Source organism: Ovis canadensis, chromosome 12, assembly GCF_042477335.2.
Source record: "Ovis canadensis isolate MfBH-ARS-UI-01 breed Bighorn chromosome 12, ARS-UI_OviCan_v2, whole genome shotgun sequence".
Classification (NCBI taxonomy): domain Eukaryota; kingdom Metazoa; phylum Chordata; class Mammalia; order Artiodactyla; family Bovidae; genus Ovis; species Ovis canadensis.
The window spans coordinates 86,805,568-86,826,614 of record NC_091256.1 but is presented as its reverse complement, the minus strand read 5'-3'; the positions used below and the strand labels follow the sequence as shown (position 1 = coordinate 86,826,614).

Below are 21,047 nucleotides of genomic sequence, written 5' to 3'. Positions count from 1 at the left end.
GTACCATTGCTAAATTACTTTTTAAATGCAGAAACCCACATTTAAAAATAAACCGCTAGGAAGTAAATCAGGGAGATAGGAAGCTACCCAGGTTGAACAAAGCTTACCGTGGGCAGTTCCCCTCAAATACCCTTAGAACGCCACCATCCATTCACTTGTTATGTCTGAATTAATGACAAATAATACAAGTTTAACTCTTGTACTAAATTAAATATTTCTTTTTTTGTGAGTTCCTTGACATAAGGAGCTGAATTTTATTCATCTCTGAATCCTGCGTTAGCTGCAACACAGCACATGATATCAATATCATTCTTAATGGATTAACTGATGAATTAATTGGAAAGGATTAATACTTCCCTACTGATATTGTTGAGAAGGTCCCCTGGAGAAGGAAATAATAACCGTCTCCAATATTCTTGCCTATAAAATCCCATGGATGGAAGAGCCTGGCGGGAACAGTCCATGGGGTCACAAAAGAGCTGGACACAACTTAGCGACTTCACAACCACAACACAAACCGCGTGTGTTTTAGAACCATCCTTCCTCGAGTCCATGTTCATTATTTCCATTAATCTCCAAGAGCAGTTTTTCAGAGTGGATCCCATAAAATTGAAATTCGACTGAAATATATATGGTTTAACATCAAATGAATCTGTGTTTAATCCACAAAGTTAGGTCCAACCACAGCTTCATTCCCAGAGAAACTCTCTTAACCCAGCAGCAGGAATTGTACGTTGGGGCTGAAGAATGTCATCCTACCGGAAAAATTACTTCTTGAGTTAGAGGAACTATACAGCTTCTAGAGAGGAAAATGCGTGGTTCTGGTCAACACCCAGTCCTAACAAGGGTCCTAGAACCAGAGGTGCTTGCGAATAAGCTGTAACAGCGATCGGACGAATAACTTTCCTTCATACTGAAAAGTGACCGTGTGGTGTTTCAGGACTCCAATAGATCCTAGTGTTACTGACACACGATCTTTTGGTGTGGGACCTGCCTATCTTGTTGGTCTCATTGACCTCAGATTTTCTAATCCGCAAGACTCCAATAGTGACCTGATCTAGCAAATGACTGAAAGTGTGTAATATAAAAACAGCAAGTGGTGTTCTTTTCATAACTGTGTTCTGTGGACAACATTTGAACAGGTGGAAGGTTCACTAACTCACAATTTGACTACTAACCTTGTTGCTAATAGTACAGTTGATTTTAAAAGTTCCTTATCCTTCGAAAGTCTGAAGGGCAGTCTCATCTGCATTGAATAAAGTAAATCCTCTAACATAATGTATAGTTTCACAGCTCTAGTGAGACTGGTTCTTTCGTACTGACATAAATATTGAACTAAAAGTAACAGAAAACACTAATATTAGCAAAGATTACAAAGACAAATGTGAATTCCTGCACATATATTGAGGACCGTATAGCCCAGTGAATGGGCTTTAGGAACCAGAAATATTTTGATGTGTAGATCGATTTTTTAATAGATGGAAGACATTCAGCAAAGATGAAGTCACACGGCAAGTCAATCAAACTAGAAATAAAACAATATATCTGGCTTTTATTTATAGAAAATATCCGGTGTAAACTGTTTAGAGTCAAATCATCGTGCAAGTAAAAACTTAGAGGTTTTTATCCAATAGTTTTCTTCTAACAATTATGCTTTATAAAAGACTTTATAGTGTGTCAAAGTGCTGTTCATCTTATGCCATTCATTTTTATGTCCTTAAGGGTTCTTGATAAGACAACATCCTTGATAAGAATGAAAAAAGAGAAAAGGGGGAAGGAGTTGAAATAAGCATCATTTCTGGTCAAGTATTTATTACAATCTTAACCATTCACTATTTCATATAATTGGTCCTTGTTTTAATGAGGTACTGATAAAAGCAAGTAACCATCCTTGATAAATTATACCACCAATTTCTTTTTAAAAACTCAATGTCATTAACTACACTAACACCATTTTCTGCAATTTTTCCAAGTTGCATATTCTTTTTTGTCTTAGAAATGGGAAATGCAAGATATAATGAAATATTTAACTAGCATATAATTTTTTCAACTCTGATTTTCATTGCAATAAAAAATAAAAAAGTTTTATACCTATGTGTCTTGTGAATGCTGCTTATGTAGTTCATATAGCTCATTATAATCACTAAAAGAGTACCACATGTACTTTGCCATTAAGTAATTTTAAAATATTCTTAGTTGAATATAGAGTATAATTCCCATTTTACAATGTATCTTCAAAGGGGGCAAAATTCTGACCTGATAAAATTAATTATATTATTTTATTGGATTATTTTAACATTTTTTTCTGAAAAAAAGAATGGAATTGTTTTCCATTGATCTAGTAGTAGAAAATATATTTCAAAATTGCTATGTAACAGTACATCAGAAAAAACTTCCAAATTCTTATATAGATATGTGTTCCTGAAAATAAATGCCATAATCTCATCATTGTTATTAACATGCTCTTCCCTCAGTAGAAAGTTTGTCCAGTTGTGCTCCCCATCATTGTTGTTTATACATGCACTTCTATGGAAAATGGTTGAAAATGTGATTTCTTTTATCTCAGAACATATAGGTTAATTTTTCCACATTTAGATGTGACTCATATAAATTGATTTATTTATCCAATTGCCAAAGAGTCACAAATACCAAATAGCAAACAGGACTTTGATCTTAGACCACCCAGAAAGCTTGTTGAATTAGTTAATGCTTCTTGAAGTTCACTCGCTTTAAAAAATAAACATTTTCCCCCTCTATAATGAGGAGGAAAGCAGGAGTGTTGCAGAACCTGATATGTCTGAAATTTATAGCATAATGAATCTCATGAATAACAGTCTGAATAGAACAAAACTATAGAGGCACAAGCGCCTTCTTACCTTTCGCTTTGAACACATCTTGGGTAATTTAATTGTCCTCTGTCACACTGCACTCGGGATTCTGATGCAGAAACCTGAAACCCAGCTATATAAGTATCTCTCTTACAAAGAAATTCAACATATTCGCCATGGAAAATATATGGTCTATTGTCAAAATTCCACTTCAGAAGTAAATTATTATTTTCCATTGTATCAAAAGATAATGTGCAAGGCTCTGAAAACAAAACAAAACAAAACTATCTTGATGCCTTTCAGTATTAGCCATTGTATTGTTTTCTCATAATGACCTTAAAATTCCCAGGCATTGGAGCAGTAAGTAAGTTAGTTGGAACTAATACTCAAGTCAGAAAATATGTTCAGAGCTCACAGAAAGCAGTCTGTTATTTATCTCTGTTGCCTTGAATTTGGAAAAGGGGTACATCCTACCAGTTACTGAGTTTTATGCCATTAAGGTTTTCAAAGACAGCAAAAAAAATGTTTTTAGAAAATATTGATCCGTAGTAATAGTCATTGAAATAGTTTTTTCCCTTTTTCTTCTTCAGAAAGTGCAAATAAAACATCCATGGGACAAATGATTGATTGCTGGACAGATAGTATTTTATGGAAAGGCAGAAACAAGCTGGACTCTTGACACTGATTCAATCCAAGAAAGCGGAAGAGAGGAAATAATAAAGACAAAAATACAAAGTAATTAAACAGCAACATATGAAGAAAGTATCAGAAAATGAAGATATTGGCTCTTGAAAGGACTAATAAAATTTATAGACCTGTAGCAAGATATGACAAGAAAGAGATACATCTTCACAGCAGTAATAACAGAAGACACATCACTAAAGCACTAAAAAGAGTGTAAAAGGATGTTATGAACATTATGTCAACACATTTGATAATTTAGGTATAGTGGACAAATACAAACCACTTCCTGCTGAAACCGAGAGAAGAGATAATAACCTGGTATTTATTAAACACACTGAAGCTGTAATTGAAATCTCTCCTCAAAAAAATCCTCAAGGCTCAGGTGATATCTCTGATAAATTCTTAAAATTATTAAGAAAGAAATAGTATCACTCAGACAAAATCCAGAGAATTGATGAGGGAATACTTTTCAGCTTGTATGAGGTTAGCAGAAACTAAACCAAAAGGAAAATAACAAACCAACCTCTCACATGACAAAGATACATTAATCATAAGTAGAATATTAGCAAATACAATTCAGCAGTATATAAAAAGCATAATGCATCACAATCATGCGAGATTTGTTACAGAAATGCGAACACGCTTTAACCTTCAAAAAGAAGCAATATAATTCCTGGGGGAAAAGAGCAAAGATAATAATCATATGATTGTTTCTACAGATACAGCTAAAATTAAACTCACTGAGGTTTTTTTAAACTCTTAACAAAATAGAAATAGGTGGCTCCTGTATCTTTGAGTTTTATAAGTATTTGTAACACCATAGCTAAAGAAGAATACTGGAAGATTTTACTTATAAGATTGGAACACAAGGACACACACCGCTTCCTCTATTCAGCCTTGTACAAAAGTCCGAGACAGTGAAATTAGAAAATAAATGAAAATAAATGGAATAAATATAAACACAAAGAAATTTTCTTTTTATTTAAAAATATGTTATTTGACGCCTCCTGAGAATCTTGGGAAGTGGTGTCGCTTCTGTAGGCTGCCTTGCCAGCAAGGCAGGAACGTGTTTCCCCTTCTAGACCGAGGAGGCCATTCCCGTATTTGCTCCTGCTGTCCCCGTGTTTCCTAGCAGCACCAATAACACGATGACCGCGGTTAGCCTGGTTACACACACCGCATGGCTTACACAGCCTGTAGGTCCTACTAGCCCCATACCTGATGTATGGTTTGTACTTAAGAAGTGCATGTTAGGAGGGCTGGACTCCCATTATTGGTGATCTAGAGGCTCACCTGGGGCTTCCCAGGGGGCCCTAGTGGGAGAGAATCTGCCAGTGCAGGAGACGCAAGACACATAGGTTCGATTCCTGGGTCGGGAAGACCCCCTGGAGTAGAAAATGGCAACCCATTCTGGTATTCTTGCCCCGACAATCTCATGGACAGAGGGGTCTGCAGGGCTACAGCCCATGGGCTGCAAAGAGTTGGACACGACTGAGCGAATAAGCACACACAGTAACCAGATCTAGAGCAAACAGTGGAAGCCAGTAAACTATCAGGCACACTAATAAAATAAAACAAATGCAGACTTAAGTGTTAGAGTAGTGTTCAGTTCAGTCGCTCAGCCGTGTCCAACTCTTTGCGACCCCATGAACTGCAGCTCACCAGGCCTCCCTGTCCATCACTAACTGCCAACGCCTACCCAAACCCATGTCCACTGAGTCAGTGATGCCATCCAGCCACCTCATCCTATATTAGTGTTATATCAACTCAAAGAGAAGAGAAAGTGGAAAATCGGGCTCAGTTTGAACAAATAGAGACACACGTAGCACTACATACCCAAACACGAAGGTGGTGTGGTCCACACACCCCCTAAACAATAGGACTCCCTTGCCCCCTGAAGGAAATGGTGCTCGAAACATATGTATTCCACTGAAGAACCGTTCTCATAGGTGTTGAGTGCTGAACTCTTAATAACTCCATTTTTAATAGCTGGGGGAGATGCACACGCTCTTTTAGATTCTGCAAAAATAATTGTTAAAGTCCACAGTGAATTGCTACAGTAGGTGGCCAGCGCTTTCGTAACTGCTACAGAAATAAAACAAGATGTTTCATGTCAAAGCATTTTTAAGACAACTCTCAAGTAATTTTTAAATATCAAAAGCATTTTCTGCTGTCACGTCATACATAAAATTTATGCTTGCAATTAGAATCTCATAGCATTAAATACACATTTAAACCTAGCCAAGTATTAACAATCATGATTTTACTTTTCCCCTTTCTGTCTTCCAAAAGTGAAAGCGTGTAAGATCTGTCTCGAAGCCATGTTTCTGAATGCATTCTCTTCCTTTTTTCCTTATTAAAAGTGACAGTCCCCTGTCTAAGGAGTCCACAAATTCTCTCCCTCTGCTTCAAGTTCCCTTCTGAGACAATGCTCTCCAGCTCACCCTGAGGTGAGCTTTACAAGCATACTGGTTGCCTACAAGAAAGCGATCCATCCTCTGAAAGTCTGGAGATATTTGCAAAATCTCATGATTTCTCCTTTTGTAAAATTGACTTATGAAGTTAAAAGATGTCCTCATCGTCATCCTATTTAAGGGTATGTGCTATCTGGTAACTGATCAGCTCATTCACAAGTTTTATAGATTGGATGATGAGGGTGGTAGATAGCTTATGGTCTTATCCTTTGAACCATATTGATCACCTGTGATACTGGTCACCTAAGAAATTGTCAGGAAGCACTGTTGGTTTGTTTTCTTGGCTGCAGCATGCAGAACTTTCCCGGACTAGGGATCAGAAACTGAGGTCCCTGCAGTGAAATTAACGGAGCCTTCGCCACTGGACCATCAGGGAAGTCAGGATCACTGTTGTTTTACCTTTTCTAATACATGAAGGATATTTCACTTCTCCTCTATTACACTGCACAGATAATTCAGAGGGCGGGGTTGATGGAGACAACTCATATCCCTGCTTACACACAAAATCGATTAAATCTCCATGTAAGATCTTTCCCTCATAATTCCACTTCATCTCCACGTTATTTCTGTGCATGTCAACCACGTTAACAGTACACGGCTCTGTAAAACAAAGTCTGTTTTAAATTCTTTTCTCATCTTACAAGTATGAGAGTGATGCATTTTTACAATAAAATTATGATAGGCATCAAAAGCAGTATTTTATATTTACCACTTTATATTATTAAAACTCTTCACGTGCACAATAAAGTATATATTACATTACTATCAAGTGAATTTATATATTTCATATAACCTCTGTTATACCATAAACTAAAACCAATTGAAACCAAATAGACCAATTAAAACCAAATAAAAACTTAATTTGAAACATTAAAAATATTGTTTAGGACCAGCAACCACTTAGATTCATCATGATTTCCTTTCTATAAAATAAAACCCTTCAAACAGGAAATGTACTTATTGTGTTATATTTGTGGGACACCTTTCACTTGATACTCATCAGCAAATAAAACAAAGCTCCTTGACTTCATGGAGATTGCCTTCTAACTGGGAGGAACGCAATACGATAAACAATAAATGTGCTACATATATGGATCTTGTTTGTCCATCTTTAATGACATATATAAGTGAGGCAGAAGAATGAAGAGTGGAGGGGAGGGGCTGTCACAGAGCTAGGGGAAGGGAGGTTATGCTTCTAGGTAAGGTGGTTGGGACAGGCTTGCCTGTGCATGCGTGCTAGGTCGCTTTAGTCATGTCTGACCCTTCACGATCCCATGGACTGTAGCCTGCCAAGCTCCTCTGTCCATGGGATTCTCCAGACAAGCGTACTGGAGTGGGTTGCCATTTCCTCCTCCAGGGGATCTTCTCGACCCAGGGACTGAACTCACATCTCTTATGTCTCCTACACTGGCAGGTGGGTTCTTACCTCTAGTGCCACCTGGTAAGCCCTGTGGTGACTATGGTCAACAACATTATTTGGTACACTTAAAAGACGCCAAAAGAGAGGATCTTAAATGCTCTCATCATGACAACAGCCCCCTAAATTACTTGAGGTGAAGGATATGTAAACCAACTTTATCACGGTAATAATTCCACAGTGTGTTTGTGTATAGAATCATCACATCATCACCTTAAATCTATACTATATGTCAATTGCACCTCAAGAAAGCAGGGGAAAATTTTGTTTCAACTCATCGTGTTCTCTGTCTTACCTAAGCAAACAGGTGGTGATGACCATCGTCCTTGTTCACAATGAGATATTTTTGCTCCTCTCAATAAGTAATATTCATTGCATCTATATTCCACAGAGGATCCTGTTGGGTAGCTTGCCAATAATTCGCCAATAATAGCCCCATTTATTACATCAGGTGGAGGGTTACAATTCTCAGTGTTTTCTAAGAAAAGAGGTTACTTTTAGATTAACATGAGCTTATAGTAACATAATGACATAATACAGTTGCCCAGACAATAGTCCTTCAATATTTGTACTATGTAATTTAGGAAAATTGATTTCTGAACTCATCAGAAATTAGAGAAACATCATTCAGCTACGTATTATTAAAATGTACTAAGCAAGATAACACAGCAAACGTTTTGCTGAAGAACAAGTATGGGTCTTTTTTACTTTTCTGGCTTACAAAGGAATCATGCTATAGATATTCTTAAGATGAGCAGAAAGGTAAAGAGTGCTTTAACCTAAGGATTATGGTCAGTTCTAAAACTGTCGTTTGTCATTATCCTGTTTTATTTTTTCCTCTCCTCCCTCTTCATCTCAGATCTCAGTCAACACACGGATGAAAAGTTCCATTTTTCTGTCTGTAGGAATCTTGCTCTTACTCTGTTAATTTCTCTAGCATCCTTAGAAGCTTTTCTCTTATGCAATAGTTATCCTTGGTAAACATGCGGAGGTCTCTCCAGGACCTGGCCAAGAAATGAGGACAACAGGAAGGGTGGCATCCCGGAGTTGTAAATGAAAGGCCAGGTGTATTGCTCAGAGGGTGGGGGAGTCAGAATGGACAGATGTAAAAATATCAGAATCAGGACATTCAAAAATTATTTGCTTTCCTATTCTTTATATTGGATTAAAAATATGAGTCTACAGAGAGCTTCGTATGCTTCAGAAAAATGACAGAGCAGGTGCTCTATCCGTGCATGTCAAACTCTTCTAAGCCCCGGACTATTGCTATACGCGTGTGGATTAAACAAAGAGCATGAAAAATTCTACATGCTAGGCTTAGCTCTGGATATGACACGCAGCACACATACCAACACACTCAGGGGGAAGGGTCCATCTCCCATGGTTGCACGTTATTTCTCCTGGTCCACGGAGGTGATAGCCCCTCTCACACACGTATGCCACCTTATCCCCGCTGTGATAAACCTCGGAGGGCGGGTTTGCCGCGCCATTCCCCACCGACGGCGGGGCCTCACAGGTCGTCCTCTGCTTGTCCTCTGGAAGGGGACAGTTGAGAGAGAAGACAGCATTTAGCTTCACAGGCAGGTGTCTCGTCAGGGAAAGCTTAGTCGAGGTGCTGCTAACCAACGCATTTAGGAGGCTCGGTCCATTTCCCGTTTTCACAGCGTATCTCTTCTGCTCCCTGCCTGGCGAAGTTAAGTCCACACTCTATACGAACTGTTTCTCCGTGCCGGTAGGTGGTTGAGTACGTTTGAAGGTTGGAGTTCAGAGGCAGAGGCGGAGGAGGACACCGATTTCTTCTTCCTTATGGAAAAACATCAGGATGTTTAGTCGTATAGTCACCAGAAACAATAGTTAAGATCTCACAAGCACATTGGGCTGTGCCAAGGACCCTAAGAAGTCTGGCAGGCAGAGTGGGGTCACCCCTTGGATCCCCACGTCCTGACAGTCACTTCCTCAAGTCACGCCCTCCCCAGGAGCAGGACCTGGGTCTTGCTTTAACCGATGAACACAGCGGAGATGATGTGATGAGGTGACTGTGTTTAACACAGCCACAAGGGTGGAGGTGTGATCACACACACATGCTCACGCAAAGCAGTGTGGCGAGGCCCTTCGTCCCGAAAGGCTCTGTCCCCCTACTGATCTGGAGGAGAAGCTGCCTTGTCTGCGAGCTTCCAAAAAGGAAGGAGGACCGCAGGGCAGGGGGCACAGGGCTGCCTCCAGGGGCCAGCCAGCAGGCACTACTACCCTCCGCTCAGTAGCCGCCAAGCTCAGAAATCTGCCACAAATCACAGAAAGCTTGAGTGCAAGGTTCTTCTCCTGTCCAGCCTCAGATGATACCGCAGCTTGCCTATTGCTTCATCAGACATGGACACATAGCTATAGCTGACCCACACTTGTATGTGGTTTTAAGCTGTTACTCAGTCTCTTAATCATGTCTGACTCTTTGGAACTCTGTGGACTGTAGCCCACCAGGCTCCTCTGTCCTTGGGAATTCCCAGGCAAGAATACTGGAGTGCCATTTCCATCTCCAGGGTTTAAGCTGTTAAGTTCATGCAATAGAACACAAAAAAAGAGCCAGAATTTTACATTCATTATCTCCTTTAATCTTAAAATAATTTTGTTAAGTAGGGACTATTTCATCTCCCATATTATAGACAGAGGAACTTAAACATAAGAAGTAAGTAAATTATTAATAAGTGGTGGATCTTGGCATTCCTGAACCTGTGTCTATATGAATTAAAATCTCCTCCTAACTATTCTAAAATACTGACTATATTCATTTTCTACTACTGCTGGGACAAATTACCACAATGGAGTGGCTTGACATACCACACGTTTATTCTCTTACAGTTCTGGAAAGCCAAGTCCAGAGTCGGCTTTCCTGGGCTGGGATCTGGGTGTCGGGAGAGCGGCGTTCTTCCAGAGGCTTCAGGGAGGAAGTGGCTTGTCCGCCTCTGCAGCGCCTGGGGGCTGCCAGCTCACCTCGGCTCGACTCCTTCCTTTCCCACTCCAAACTTTGCTTCCACTGCCACCTCTCATACTTGATCCTCTGTAGTCAAATCCCACTCTTCCTCGTATAGCAGTTGCAGTTACATTTAAAGCCCACATGGATAATCCCAGATATTATCCCCATCTCAAGATCCCTAACTCGATGACACCTGCAAAGTCCCCATTGTTCCGTTCCATAAGGGGACACTCACAGGTTCCGGGGAATAGGATATGAGTATCTTTGGGGGATGGGAGGGGCAGGGAGGTGTTACCCAGATTACGACACTGCCCATCTTACATCTAAGGACTATTTACTAGAAAAACGTATCATGGACGTTGGCATCTGACTAATTTTTGGTGCGGGGAGAGGAGTGTGGAATAAGTGATGAGTAGGTAGGCTTGCCATTTAGTTTTTTTAATATTTATTTATTCCGGCTGTGTTGGGTCCTAGCTGCAGCAGGCAGGATCTTTTCACTGTTGCGGCCCTCAGGCTCTTCCTTGGGGCACCTGAGCTGCTCTCTAACTATGCTGTGTGGGCTTGGTTGCCCCAGAGCATGTGGGATCTTAGTTCTGAGATCAGGGATTGAAGCCACATCCCCTGCACTGAAAGGCAGATTCTTAACTGCTGGGCCACCAGGGAAGACCCTGCCATTAAGTTCAAGAATAATATGCTATAGGAAATTTGCCAACAGTCTTCTCTCTACTGTTAGACCAGGGTTGTTAGGCACCACTGCAAAATTTTAGAAAGAATGTTTTTAATAAAATAAATTAAAATCACTGTTCAGTGCAATTAAAGATTGCTGGCCGTTTGGAGCAATCCCACTACACAACCCCTGGTCACTCAGCTTTCATTCTTCCCAGCAACTGTTTCAAATTGTCACTAGTCTCTTCCAAGCTTTCCTTTCCTGCCTTTCTCCTGCCTGTTAGTAATGGCTGTATTTTCTACATTACAGAGAAAACAGAGGCTATCAAGCCCTTTATATCTCCCCATCCCTCCCAATCCTCCAACTCCTACCTATCTTTTAAGGCCCAGATCAGACATTATCCATCCCCTCTGTACATGTGGTCCCACACCATCAGTCAGAACCTTCAGTGTTTGTTTGAACACCTTATACCTGACTTTATGATACCATTTTTCACACTGGATCAATTACTCTTTTGTATCTGTTTCTTCTGCTAGACCAGAACTTTCTCCATGGAACTCTGCAGTGTGATTACATGACTATCGAATTGCTGTCTCCTAACAGGTAATCATCCCACCTGCCTGAACACAGCCAGTGACACAAATGAAACGACAGATGACCCATTTGAGGGCCACCCTTACAGCATGACTTCAGTTTTCTTTTTCACTCTGGGTAACTTTGTGCTGCTTGTTCTGCACTTTGTCCCACTATTTTGAAGTCTGTGTTTTCACATCAGGGAATATATGGCCCAGTAATAAGAAAGTACCTTTACAAGGCTGCGACCTGGCACAATGGATCTAGTTAATTCCCAATAAAAAAATGATTCATTACAATAAAAGATTTACAACTTATTACAGATTTTTAACAATATATTTAAAAGCTATACCCACTCTACAGACTAACATAAAAAATAAGCATATTAATTATATACTCAGATTAAATGTATTAAAGACTGCTGAAAACAGCAGTAATTTAAAAGACAATATTTATTTTTAAAATAGGAATTAGAAGAATGCTTACATATCATCAGAGACATTTTTCATAGAAATTAAAGCTGATTCAGACATAATATTTTATTTGTGAACGAAAATTTAAAAGTTACCTTCACAGACAGGAGATTCTGGGTACCAACCAAAGTTATAGCACTGAATTAAGTCAGAGCCACTTAGATAATAATTTTTATGACAGAAAAACTGAACTACATCTCCTTCTTCATAGGTTTGCTTTACAGGATGAAAATAACCATTTTCAATTACTCTTAAAGAAGAGCATTTTAATTCTAAAAATGAAAGAACAAATAAAAAAACAAAGACGTGTTATTTTTCCTGCTAGAACAAAATCCACTTACTACTTACATGCCATATCTGAATTCAAATTCAGCAACTTTGCTATTATCCACAGCAAAGCTTGTCAATTTATGCATTTATTAAATATCAATAAACTCATTTTAAGTATCTGAGCTAAAAGGATTCTTTCTTCTTTGAGAGCTTGAAATGAGGAAAGCCTACTGTCAACATTATTAAAGTCAGAAGCAAAAAAAGCAAAATTATGGAAAAAGTAACAATTAGCCTAACAACTTGCACCCATCTCTGGGAGGGACTTTTTCAGAGTGAAAGCAGCTGTCTTCAAAGGGGAAACCTACTGGTACATTGTGGGGTGAGGGCCCATCCGTACGGGTGACACTCTGCCTCCTCTGTCCTCTTCCCAGAAGCTGTGTGGTACCCAGAGGCACACTCGTATTGTACTCTGTCCTTCACTTTGAATGTTTTCTGTGTTGTGGAATAATTTCCATGATGCAATTCAGGGGCCAAACATGTTTCTAAAAAAAAAAAAATTAAAGTCATTTGTTTTATGGACTTCATCCCTGAATCTAGAATATTGAAAGGAAATCTCAGAAAGTATTTTCAACTTTTATTTACTTTGAATCTTAACAAACATATAATGGAATCAACTGTCAGCAAAACTGAAAAATAGTCAAAGTTTGTCTTTGTCTCTTGAGTCCCTTTTTTCATGCACTCTGCATCCTAACCCTACTGGTCTTCCATCTTTCAAATTCTGCTCTGGAGTATGGCCAAAGGCCACAATTCAACAGAAGACTTGTGCATTAATAAGTTTTTCTTGATGTCCAATCTGCAAGTTTGTATAATTTAAATAGCTAACACCACACTAACTACATGTATATATATATATAGATAAATAGATAGATAGATAGATAGATAGATAGATAGATAGATAGATACATCAGTTCAGTTCAGTTCAGTCGCTCAATCGTGTCCAACTCTTTGTGACCCCTTGGACTGCAGCACGCCAGGCATCCCTGTCCGTCACCAACTCCCAGAGGTTACTCAAACTCATGTCCATTGAGTCAGTGATGCCTTCCAACTATCTCATCCTCTGTCGTCCCCTTCTCCTCCTGCCTTCAATCTTTCCCAGCATCAGTGTCATTTCAAATGAGTCAGTTCTTCGCATCAGGTGGCCAAAGGATTGCAGTTTCAGCTTCAGCATCACTTCTTCCAATGAATATTCAGGACTGATTTCCTTTAGAATGTACTGGCTGGATCTCCTTGCAGTCTAAGGGACTGTCAAGGGTCTTCTCCAACACCACAGTTCAAAAGCATCAATTCTTCAGCACTCAGCTTTCTTCACAGTCCAACTCTCACATCTATACATGACTACCGGAAAAACCGTAGCTTTGACTAGATGGACTTTTGTTGGCAAAGTAATGTCTCTGCTTTTTAATATGCTGCCTAGGTTGGTCATAGCTTTTCTTCCAAGGAGCAAGCGTCTTTTAATTTCATGACTTGCAGTCACCATCTGCAGTGATTTTGGAGCCAAAAAAAATAAAGTCTCTCACTGTTTCCATTGTTTCCCCATCTATTTGCCATGAAGTGATGGGACCAGATGCTATGATCTTAGTTTTCTAAATGTTGAGTTTTAAGCCAACATTTTCACTCTCCTCTACTTTCATCAAGAGGCTTTTTAGTTCCTCTTCACTTTCTGCCATCTGCATATGGTGTCATCTGCATATCTGAGGTTATTGATATTTCTCCTGGCAATCTTGGTTCCAGCCTGTGCTTCATCCAGTCCAGCATTTCTCTCTCTCTCTCTCTCTCTCTCTCTCTCTCTCTATATATATATATATATATATATATATATATATATACACACACACATATATTCAAATGATTGCTTTTAAGTTTATCTGATATTGGCTTGCAGAATAAAGTAATGTGCATTATTTCAAATTCTTGTCTAATGAAGGAAATCATTTATATGTGCTGCAAAAAGCAGGTTCATTAAAGTTCTTTCCTTTTATCTTACATCAATTTTTTTTTTTTTTTGCTAGCAGAAAGTAGGAATTCCTGGAGTAGGTGTGCTGTGGAAGATGGGGTCCCTTGGATGAAGGAAACACCTAACATTTGAAGGAAACAACATAATAATTGCCTGCATTGGTAGATATACTAAAAAATAAACTATATTTCAATAAAAATACCTGTCACTCTAAGAAAGCACTAAACTGACTGAACTCCCAAGCTCTTGTCTTCAGGTTTAGGAGATGATTCTTAAACACGTACCATGTTCTTTCCTACAGGTTGGCTGGGAAGACCACCCATCAGCAAGGCATTGAACCACTTCTTCATCCTTCCCTGCGATGGTTTTGTATCCTGACGTGCAACGATAGCGCATGTTCTCTTGTATTTTGTAAGATAATTTTGAATCAAAGATGTAACCATTCTTCAAGTCAGGCTTAGGGCACTTTTCTGTGGGGAGAAAAATATTTCTTTTCTAAATTGATGAAAATTAAGCTTTATTTTTTTAAAAGTTGTAAAACTAACAATGTAAAAGTTTAATGTTATTCTTGGAGTTTTAAGGAGGAAAAAAAATTCACTTTTTTGTGAATGTCAAACAAGGAATTCACAATTCCTTGATTATATTTGATTTTGGAAGTATCTTTAAAAGCTGATTCAGTTTGATACTGAAATTCTTGGTATGCACTGAGTTCAATTTTCTCATTCACCCCCAGCCCTACCTCATCTACTTTAGGAAATATATCCAGAGATCTGCTTCTAATTATCATTAATGGGAAATAGAAGGATTTTCTTTTAGGTTCACTTCCTAATACTTTTGAGACCACTGCATTTGATAATTTTCAACATCATGTAGCTAAAGCACATGTACCTACTCTATGAATCCTTATATAATCCTGCAGACAAGTTATTGTGGAAATTGTGTTCATCTATTTTTTCAGCCTCTGATTGCCTACGAGCTCAGTAAGACTCCTTTGTCAGTCTATGTAGACTGTGAGTCACAGACATGCTACTTCGAGTTCACACAGCTAATTTTTAGTAAATACCTGGGACAGTGATGTGTAGAATAGGACATTTATCTTAGCATCAAATGCAGTTCAATCAGTTTTTGAGCATGATTAATGGACCCTCATAATAAACCAATTCAGAAAGGTGAAAGAGATTTGTCCAAGGTTAGTGTTAAATATGTCATACTTGCTGTGTGGATGCACTCTATACGGATTATCTCGCTGAAGTTGCGTGATTTCCATTTTATAGATGGGAAAGTTCGGCCCAGAATGTTTAAGTCACTTCCCAGTGGTAGAGGAGGATCCACCAGGGCAGTCTGGCCGCAGAGGGTATGTCTCAGCCCTGACCCTGCAGTGTTGACCCTCTTCATCCTCTTCCAGCTGCTATTTCACTGCTCTCAAACCATCTCATCTCAGATGTTTAATTTACTTTTATCCTCCAGCTATGAATGAGGTTCATTTATTGCAGTTAACCTATGATCTGTGTTAACACTAAAAAGTGTAAAACTTAAATTGGTGATCTATCCACAAGTCATGGAATGGATAATTATCCCACATGGATATGTTTACTGGACATATCAACCACTGTAAATAAACATCGTACTTCTTCTAAATGAAACTGACTCAACCAAAGCCCCTTACTCTGCAAAACAGAGCTTGGGAACTGTGTCAACAGAGAGAGGTCACCTGAGCCCCTGGAAACCAGCTGATAATCTTTAGTGTTTCTAGTGTAGCCTGACATGAAATATTGGGTTCTGCCAAACAGATTTCCTTTCCACAAATTTGAACTCAACAATTCAGAAAAACAGATTGTTCAATGGATATTATGCAAGGAGAAGTCATACAAAGGAGAGAGGAGTCTTTCAAATGATAAAATACTAGAGTAACAACCTCATACTTCTAAGGCCAGCATCAGATATTTTTCTGGCTCCCGCAGAATTCTCTGTATAAGTCCCTCATTCCTCAAAGTAACTAGATGGTGTGTCTGTTCCTTGCCATGTGATGATAACAGTTTCAATAATTACCCTTATTCTCTTCCCAGAGTATTATTAAGAACAGATAAGGGGGCTTCCCTGGTGGCCTAGCTGTAAAGAATTCAGCTGCCAGTGCAAGAGACGTGGGTTTGATCCCTGATCCGGGAAGATCCCACACACCGAGGAGCAACTGAGCCCACGAGCCACCACTTGAGCTTGTGGTCTAGAGCCCGGGAGCCTCAACAGCTGAGCCCACATGCCATGACTATGGATGCCTGTGTGCCTAGAGCCCCTGCTCTGAAACAAGGGAGGCCACCTCGATGAGAACCCCACGCACCACAACTAAAGAGTAGCCGTTACGGCAGCTAGAGAAAGCCCACGCAGCACGGAGACCCAGCATTGCCAAAAATAAATACATAAATAAAACTGCTTGCAGAAAGATAAGGAAGACAACATCTTAATGAAGAACATGGCTTATAGAATTTCAGAATATGCTTTCATTTTGTAGAAAAGACCGAGGGCCGATAATTTGCCCATATCTACCGAAAGGTTCAGACACCTGCCCTCTGGGGCCCCTAGTTTCACCAGCTAATCTGTTTGTGAGTTATCACCTGAGAGCGGCCCCACCACTGACTTACTGAAGCACTGTGGTTCTGGAGACCAGCCTGCTGCTGTACACGTGGTCCGCGCCTCCCGTTTTCCAGTCGCAGTCGTATAACCAACCAAGCAGGAAAATGACAGATTTTGGTTTATGCTCATTGGAAAGTAATAACTTTCAAAAGTATAGTAATATTGGGCAATCCTTCCATTCTCCACACTAGGAAAACCACAGAGCTTCTCTGAAATGAGGAAACAATAAGCTGCACACTGAAAAATACATTTAAAACCATACAATTTGTGAGCAAGTGACAATAGATTTTAAATTTCAAAGTGTTTGCAGACACTGTAGCCAGTACTTACTTTCCATTACTTAACGTTTTAAGGTACTTTTGTGACAATACTTTTCAATCAGAATTAATCTGCTAGCAACCCCAAATCCCAATTGTTGGAATTAGTCTGGGTAGGCCACTTCCTCAGAGAAGCATCCCCTAACTTTGTCAAGCAGCATGTTCTAATAGAAATAGAACACAGCTGACATTTCTTTGTGTGAAAGAAGATTATAACCGCACAATAATTACAAAATTATCTAAAATATGGCAATGTCTCATGGTACAGCTAATAGACAATTATATCAGCTGTTTTTTTCCTAATTAGACAGAAAAATAACAGGAAACTATTCATATAAAAATTATCTTATACCAGAATTAAATGCATCAAATCAGATGAATTCTATTTCATAATTTTAATTGCAAAACCTCTTTTGGCAGAAGATTTGTAGTAAGCTATTCAACTAAAAGTGGTTGTAGATAATCTGTAGGTTATTTTAGTCAACAAATTCCCTCTGGTGTTTTAAAAGAGCATTGTGGCCATGGTTTCCTACTCTGTTTATTCCTCTTCCTGATACTCAGTGACCTGCCTGGTCTCTCATCCCTGCAGCCCCAAAACACCGTGAACTATTCCTAAAGGGCCCACACTTGTGCACTGCCTTCCTCACTCACACTCACCTCGCGACATGAGGCAGTCTGGGCAGGGAGATTTCTAACAGGGAGTCCACAGGTACCGTTTTCTGGACAGTCCCGATTAAGCCCTGCTGTCCTACGTGAGTATCGCTAACCACCACTTGCATTCTCAGAAGTGTCCTTGTTTACATATTCAATCGTATGGTCCTACTAATTATCTGTACTGTCTAATGTATCCAATCAAGGGCTTCCCAGGTGGTGAAGTGATTTTTAAAAAAAAATCCACTTGCCAATGCAGGAGATGCAAGAGATGTGGGTTCTTCCCTGGGTCGGGAAGATCCCCTGAAGAAGGAAATGGCAACCCCCTCCAGGATCTTTCAACCAAAGAATAAATTAGGATAAAAATCAAGGCATCAAGAATCAAAAATCTTGCTGATGATTTGTGGTTTGTTCTTTTTCAAATTTCCCACATTAGGCTCTCACTGTAAGGACAGAGAATTAAAATTATACAAGCTTAGCAGTGTTAGGAATGGATTCTAGTCTAAAACTAGAATTAAGGTTAACTTGACTTCAAATGGTGATACTTTTAGCCTAAAATATCCTTTAAGGTATTTATATCCTGGTCTCTTATGCCCTCAAAACTAGAGATGCTAAAGTTTTTCTTTTTTTTTTTATTGTCTTGTTTTGAATTTCTAAGTTATGTTATTTTAGGAATAGTTTAGTAGTTTTTCCCAAAGCAAAAAGTTTGTCTGAATATTATAACAACTTATAAGAATCTTTTTTTATAATATTGATACATAAAAATGAAAGACTATATTCAAATTTCAAGAGAAGTAATGTTAGAATTTCCCTTTATAATTTTCACTGGTGGCTCAGAGGTTAAAGCGTCTGCCTCCAGTGAGGGAGACCTGGGTTCAATCCCTGGGTTGGGAAGATCCCTGGAGAAGGAAATGGCAACCCACTCCAGTATTCTTGCCTGGAGAATCCCATGGACAGACGAGCTTGGTGGGCTACAGTCCACGGGGTCGCGAAGAGTCAGACACGACTGAGCGACTTCACTTTATAATTTTTAGAGAATAAAGAATATTAAAAATTAGTTTTACCTTCTGCATGGAGTTCTCCTGAGATGATTAATATGATAATCAAAGCCAAGCCTTTTGACTTCATCTTCTGTGGTGTGTTTTATAGAGGTTTTAACCATTCAAAAGTACTTAGGGACTCCTCATTAAGTACACAATACTTCTCATGGGAAAAAAGTTAATTATTTACAACATCTGTCTAAGTCCCTTTGTAACAATGTTTATAATTGATTTTAAATAGCTTAGGATAATACTAAAAATACCCAGCCATGTTAATGGACAGTAGTTTTTCATGCCACAGACCAATTAGAACATGATCACCAATAAGCGCAACAGTAAGAAAAGTAAAATAATTATCCCAAGCTGCATAAAAAGCAGGCTAAGTTTTTGACTTTAATTTCCCATTGTAAGTCCATGGAGTAAAGTTCACTGGTCGCCATTGATTTCTTCACCACCACTGAATAATTGACGGGTTGAACTTAGGTCTGTGAGTTAATGAATCCGATATGAAAATAGTGTCGTACAGACTGAGCTGCTAAAGGGAAAAGTGGCCCTGTTTTGAGTGGTGATAGAATATTATTACTGCTTGTAAAGTCTCATGTGGAGAGAGTCCGTATCCCGTGGCAGGTGATGAGACAAGCAGTGTGCTGAACTGCCACTTGTGAGAGTGCTTTGAGAGCCCGGTGTAAACCAGGACATGCTTTGGTCTTGCATTTGTAGTGTCAGCTCCAAATTGGCACTTGCCCTTTGGCACTTGGCCTTTGCCCTCTACCTCCACAAGGATTAACTCCTGTGCTGCTGCAGGGGCTGACTTGCAACACTCCTGGGAGGGAGCTCAGGGTGGAGAGCAGAAACGAGGCACTCTGTGCTCTGGGAAAACGGGCAGAACACGTCCATCAGACTGTTAAATGTTTTCAAGAGTTGATTTTATGAGCCCAATTCTTGTATCGCCTCATATCTAGGAGTACATTGAGATCCTTTATGGTGACATCTACTCCTTGTGACTAGCAGAAACCTGCAAAAAATATAGGCTTGATTGCATGTACTCTCCCTTCACCAAAAATCACATATATATTCACCTTCCTCACTACCTGTTCAAAGCAACTTCTCGGAACTGTCTGAGATGCTGTCCCCTGGGCTGTAGACCTCATTTTGCCCCAATAAAACTTAACTCACAACCCCCACATTGTGCATTTTTTAAAGTCAGCAATAACAGTAAAAAAAAAAAAAAAAACAGATTCTCATGACTGCCCTCATGGAGTTTACATTCTAACAGGCTTTAGTTTAAACTACAAAATAATACTGTGAGGTGGGAAGTCCTATTATTTCAATTTTGGAAATTTTATTTAAAATACAATAGGAAAGTGCATGAACCATTTCTACACAGATCAAAAGTCTCCCTAGCTGAACATAGCTGTGAACCTGCACCCAGAACAAGAGACAGGATGCACCATCCCTCTGATTCCCTCCCACCCCAGGTCACTGCCAAGGTCCACTCCCAGGATAAATGCAATTTTGACTTCTAATAGCATAGGTCAGTTTTGCCTGGTTTTATTTTGTGATGGCTGTTGTGCATACGTGCTCAGTCATGTCTGACTCTTTGCAACTCCATGGACTGTAGCCTGCCAGGCCCATCTGTCCAAGGGATTTTCCAGGCAAGAATACTGGAAACGGGGTACCATTTCCTGCTCCAGGGAATCTTCCCAACCCAAGGATCGAACCCTCACCTCTTGTGTCTCCTGTGTTGAGCAGGCAGATTCTTAATCAATTGTACCACTTGAGAAGCCCCCAGTTTTATTCTACATATATGAAATCCTAGAGTATTTTTTTTTAATTTTTATTTTTACTTTATTTTACTTTACAATACTGTATTGGTTTTGCCATATATTGACATGAATCCACCACGGGTGTACAGGTGTTCCCAAACATGAACCCCCCTCCCACCTCCCTCCCCATAACATCCCTCTGGGTCATCACTGTGCACCCCAAGCATGCTGTATCCTGCGTCGGACATAGACTGGCGATTCGATTCTTACCTGATAG

At 39.5% G+C, this 21,047-nt stretch overlaps 1 protein-coding gene across 5 annotated transcripts; it reads right to left on the bottom strand.

Moving 5' to 3' along the window:
- Positions 1-1,532: 1,532 nt before the first annotated feature.
- On the bottom strand, positions 1,533-19,696 carry F13B (coagulation factor XIII B chain). 5 transcript variants are annotated; one of them, XM_069544136.1, is made up of 13 exons: positions 19,029-19,134; positions 17,971-18,407; positions 17,005-17,233; positions 14,653-14,838; positions 12,720-12,896; positions 12,180-12,356; positions 9,027-9,206; positions 8,753-8,938; positions 7,699-7,881; positions 6,386-6,586; positions 5,349-5,531; positions 2,877-3,090; positions 1,533-1,743 (listed from the first exon to the last, which is right to left on the bottom strand). In XM_069544136.1, the coding sequence occupies exons 3-13, from the start codon at positions 17,123-17,125 to the stop codon at positions 1,710-1,712; spliced, it is 1,842 nt and encodes a 613-aa protein (XP_069400237.1). In that variant the 5' UTR covers positions 17,126-17,233; positions 17,971-18,407; positions 19,029-19,134; the 3' UTR covers positions 1,533-1,709. The 5 variants fall into 5 exon arrangements, with proteins under 5 accessions (XP_069400237.1, XP_069400236.1, XP_069400235.1 ...); XM_069544135.1 differs by having other exon boundaries at positions 18,216-18,407; XM_069544134.1 differs by lacking the exon at positions 17,971-18,407 and having other exon boundaries at positions 17,005-17,205; positions 19,029-19,696.
- Positions 19,697-21,047: the final 1,351 nt, after the last annotated feature.